At 45.5% G+C, this 4,027-nt stretch overlaps 1 protein-coding gene across 26 annotated transcripts in view; it reads right to left on the bottom strand.

The window, feature by feature from the left end:
• The window catches only part of TACC2 (transforming acidic coiled-coil containing protein 2), a 259,898-nt gene that overhangs the window by 36,830 nt on the left and 219,041 nt on the right, over positions 1-4,027 (bottom strand). For all 26 annotated transcript variants that reach the window (XM_017508626.2, XM_037731397.1, XM_017508606.2 and 23 more), the window contains one exon: positions 427-488. In XM_017508626.2, the coding sequence (XP_017364115.1) occupies positions 427-488 (62 nt within the window). The remainder of the gene's footprint in view (positions 1-426; positions 489-4,027) is intronic.

The following is a 4,027-nucleotide window of genomic DNA, read 5'->3' as shown; positions in this document are numbered from 1 at the left end:
AAAAAAAAAAAAAGAAAAGAAAAATCAAAAAGCAGGGAGAAAGGGAAAGGCTTATTGCCCAGAGAAAATATTCAGTTACCTAAAACAATTTCTCAAAAACAGCTAATAGTATACCTGAAAAACAACCAACACCTTTTTTTTTTTTCCAAAGAAATCTCTAGCTCTTTCTCAGTCTGGGAAAGTAATTCTGCAGGACATCTAATTGCATTCTATCATTTTCTCCCTGAAAATGCCAAACAAAGTGGAATGAGTACAAACCTCAAACCTCCCCAGCCCCAGTCCATCATTGCTGTGCACCCAGGAAGCTGTGGGCACAAAGAGTACTCGATTTGGGGTTTGAGCTCCCAGAGACACTCTGCACAGGGGAGGAGGCCCCTGCAGGCAGGAAAGCAAGTCCCCTAAGTGGTCTGAGGCAGATGAACTTACAGGTACGGAGGAGCCAATTTTTTCCATATATTCAATTTCATAGGAGTTTCTGTAATCCAACTCTGCAAAAAACCCAAAAACAAACACAAAAACAAAAGATGATGTTAGTGCCAGAGGAAAAAAATGGGAAGATTTGCGCCAGGCAGGGTGGGTGCCACCACAGGGCTCTGGGCTATCGGATGGTGCCCACTGCCTAGAGACTTCTGATATAGCCTGAAGAAAAGGCTCAGCTAGGTTATTTTCACACAATCAGTAAATGTCTTGCTGTAAAGGCGCTTCTGCCATTAGGGAAGCTGAGGAATTCCATGGCACAACCAAACACAGCCCAAGTGTGGCCGGACCTGAGCGCTCTGCGCTGAGTGCTCCTATAAGAGAGCACATGCCTTCTGGGTGCTGGTTTCCTCTGTAACTCTCATGTGCAACACATGGAATGACATATCCTCATGATGTCTTGGAATTGGACCCTTACTTGTCCCTCTCTGGGTATTCAGCTGTGGCCACGCTCTGAAGTGAGGGAAAACCGGTATTGTTCCTTCAGTGCTGCTGGTAAGAGAAGCTTTGCAAGTCACCTGGAGCCTTTCCCAGGGGTCTACCAGTGTCTACAGGGCTGGTCCAAATCCATTTTCAAACTCAAAGACTAGTAAAGTCCAATGGATGGAGAAATGTCCTGTTTCAAATTGTTTGGAGAAAATCCTGTACACTCAATGGAGACAGAAAACACCACTGCCTGCCTCCAGTACCTGGAAACTGAGCTGACACTCAACTAACTCCCTGTCCAGCAAAGAGATGGAGTGCCTCCTATATGCTCTGCACTGTGCAGGGCATAGTGGATACAGTGGTGAATGAGACAGCAGCCACTTCTGTTGCCCTAGACGCCACAATCTAGAGCTTCCAGATGCCCCTTTTCTACTTAAAAAGAAACCCAGAGGTGAAGAGTGATCTGCTCAGAAACCCACTGTAAAAAAGCATCAGTGGCAATCCATAAAGTTTAATCTTTCAACTTTTTTAAAGATTAAAATAAATATAAATAGCAGATCTGGTTTAAAGCACCTTTATTTCTGCCTATTATTAAAAGCATCATCAAAAAAATATGAGCTTTAAAATGACACATTTCCTGGAAGACTTTCTTAAAACCTACAAATGGCTGAATAACCTCAACTACTGAAACACGTGGACAATCTTTCTGGAATCCCTGAATCTCCCTTGGTGAGCTAAACATATCCTTCTAGTCTGCATGGCCAGCTCATGAGATTGAAGACAGTTTTGTGGACCAAAGGCCAGAAAGACCTGTTTCATCCTGAATAGAGATGAGTAAAGAAAGTGTTTCTGACTTTCACACCAATGCTGAACCCCAGGGTCTGCCCCAACTTAAGACACAGAAGCATCAATTTGTAAAGACTTTATCTCCTCCTCACCTTAAAAATGAGAAGCAGGACAGGGCACAGTGGCTCACACCTATAACTCCAGAACTTTGGGAAGCTGAGGCTGGTGGATCATTTGAGGTCAGGAGTTCGAGACCAGCCTGGCCAACATGGTGAAATCCCGTCTCTACTAAAAACACAAATATTAGCCAGGTACACACCTGTTGTCCCAGCTACTTGGGAGGCTGAGGCAGAAGAATCACCAGAACCCAGGAGGTGGAGGTTGCAGTGAGCTGAGATCGCACCACTGCACGTCAGCCGGGGCAACAGAGCAAGACTCTGTCCAAAAAAAAAAAAAAGAGGGGGAAAGAGGAGAAAAACAGGGATGGATGAGGTGATGTTTAGAGTCTCCTCCTGATCTATCACTTCCCAGGTAGAGAACCCCAGGATTATCATTTTACTATTCTATTATAAACTGTTTAAGTTGAGAAAATAATAGTGAATCAGCTGCCTCTTCAAGGTATCGTTACAATTGCCAAGGTATTATATGCTCCAAATTATTTAGCAGAAATCTCTCAGCACACTCCAATATAGCACAGGGCACCCAGGAGGCATGAATGAGCAACAGACTGCTACAGAGATTTCTCAGGGACTGTAGCCCTAGGTGAGTACCCAGCTCTGGTTACCAGCTTGCCTCTGTGAAGCGTCCCACTTGGAACCTCAGCTCTTCTGGTGACTGAATCTGGGTGAGTTTTAGGTCATGAACCTCACTCATCTGCTTCTCTGCTACCTGCCAAAAGGAAATCCCTTCCCACTGTCCTGTGTCCCTCACTCCACCCATTAAAAGGAGCAACTGACAGTGCAAAAGTGGGATTCTCTGACACCCAGAGAAGTGTTTGCATTTGTAAGATGCCTGGTGCCAAGAGGCCCACAGCCCTCCCCGTCAATCCCAGGTGAGTGGCAGCGCCTGGGGATTCTCCTTCAGAACACGCCCTGCTTGTTGCAATCACAGTCATTTGGGGTCCTGATTTATAATTTCCAAAATGGCCTGGACAAGGTGTAAGAAAAATAAGTACCTCCTCCTGACATCTTGGGTGATCTCTGATATATTTTGAAGAAACATCTTTCTGAAGTTGGTTTTCAAGATCTCACTCATCTGCTTCAAATCCTAAGCCTCAAAGGGCAGACCCGGAGGTGAAGCCACATCCATTTTCAGCCCCATTTTCACATCATGCCACACACAGCTGGCAGGCCAGGAAGGGTGACACCAACATACCAAGTGGCACATCATATTCTCAACTGCAGGAGATGGCCCTTGCTAACATGTGTGGCCGCTCCTATCGGAAGAGCCTCAGCTATTGTTCATGGGTCCTGTCATTCCTGAGGGCTGCTTTTGGTAATCACTTCATACAAGGGCACTGCACAGTGAGAGGGCTGGAGTGTTTCTTTCATCTGACTCTAATTGTTGGGCTCTTGCTGGGAACGGGTAAGAGCCCCATGCAGAAGCCAGAAGGAGGCTGCTGAGTCCTGGTCTCCGTTCCCAGGATCAGGGAAGCCAACTCCCCTGATGTCTCCTTGCCTGTTGACTTATCTACCAAGTGGAGCTCAAAGTGCCTAGTTTTGTAGGCTGAAATAAAATGCTGTAAGATAAAAACCCTTCAGTGGATTCAGTGGGTGACACACATGGAAAGGAGTGTGATCACATCTATTCCTGCTCATGGCTAATATTTCTGGAACTTTTAACCTAAGTAACATTATGTTATGGAAGAAGAAAAGAACCCAGGGAAAGAGGCAGGGAGGCTGCCTCCAGCTTCTCCACTGTCAGCCTTCTAACGGTGACATTTAGAAATTTCTTATCAAGCTCAAGAGATGCCACTCACCATAGGTGCTATCAAAATGGCAAGCCTGAATTCCTGAGCTCTGCAGTGCCACAGTGGCGGTGCCTGACCTCATAGAATAGCTGGGGCTTCCAAGGAGGGCACGTTCCCCGCTGTGAGAGGCGGGAAGGAGGGACTAACAGAGCTGTGTTAAAGGACACAGGGAGACTGGATGGCCACCGAAGAGTCTCTGAGACTTGTGAGTGAGGTACATGTTAGGTCTAAAAGTACTGTTAGGATTTTTAGATTTTTCTAAGAAAAAATGCTTTAGTTCCTGACCATAAAACTAAAGACATACATGCATCAAAATCATATGCCTAGTTCAGGCTGGCTTCTTCTTTTCTTTCTTTTTTTTTTTTTTTT

The sequence above is a fragment of the Cebus imitator genome, unplaced genomic scaffold, assembly GCF_001604975.1.
Source record: "Cebus imitator isolate Cc_AM_T3 unplaced genomic scaffold, Cebus_imitator-1.0 Scaffold396, whole genome shotgun sequence".
Taxonomy (NCBI): domain Eukaryota; kingdom Metazoa; phylum Chordata; class Mammalia; order Primates; family Cebidae; genus Cebus; species Cebus imitator.
The sequence above is the reverse complement of the archived record's forward strand: the minus strand, read 5'-3'. Positions and strand labels throughout refer to the sequence as shown.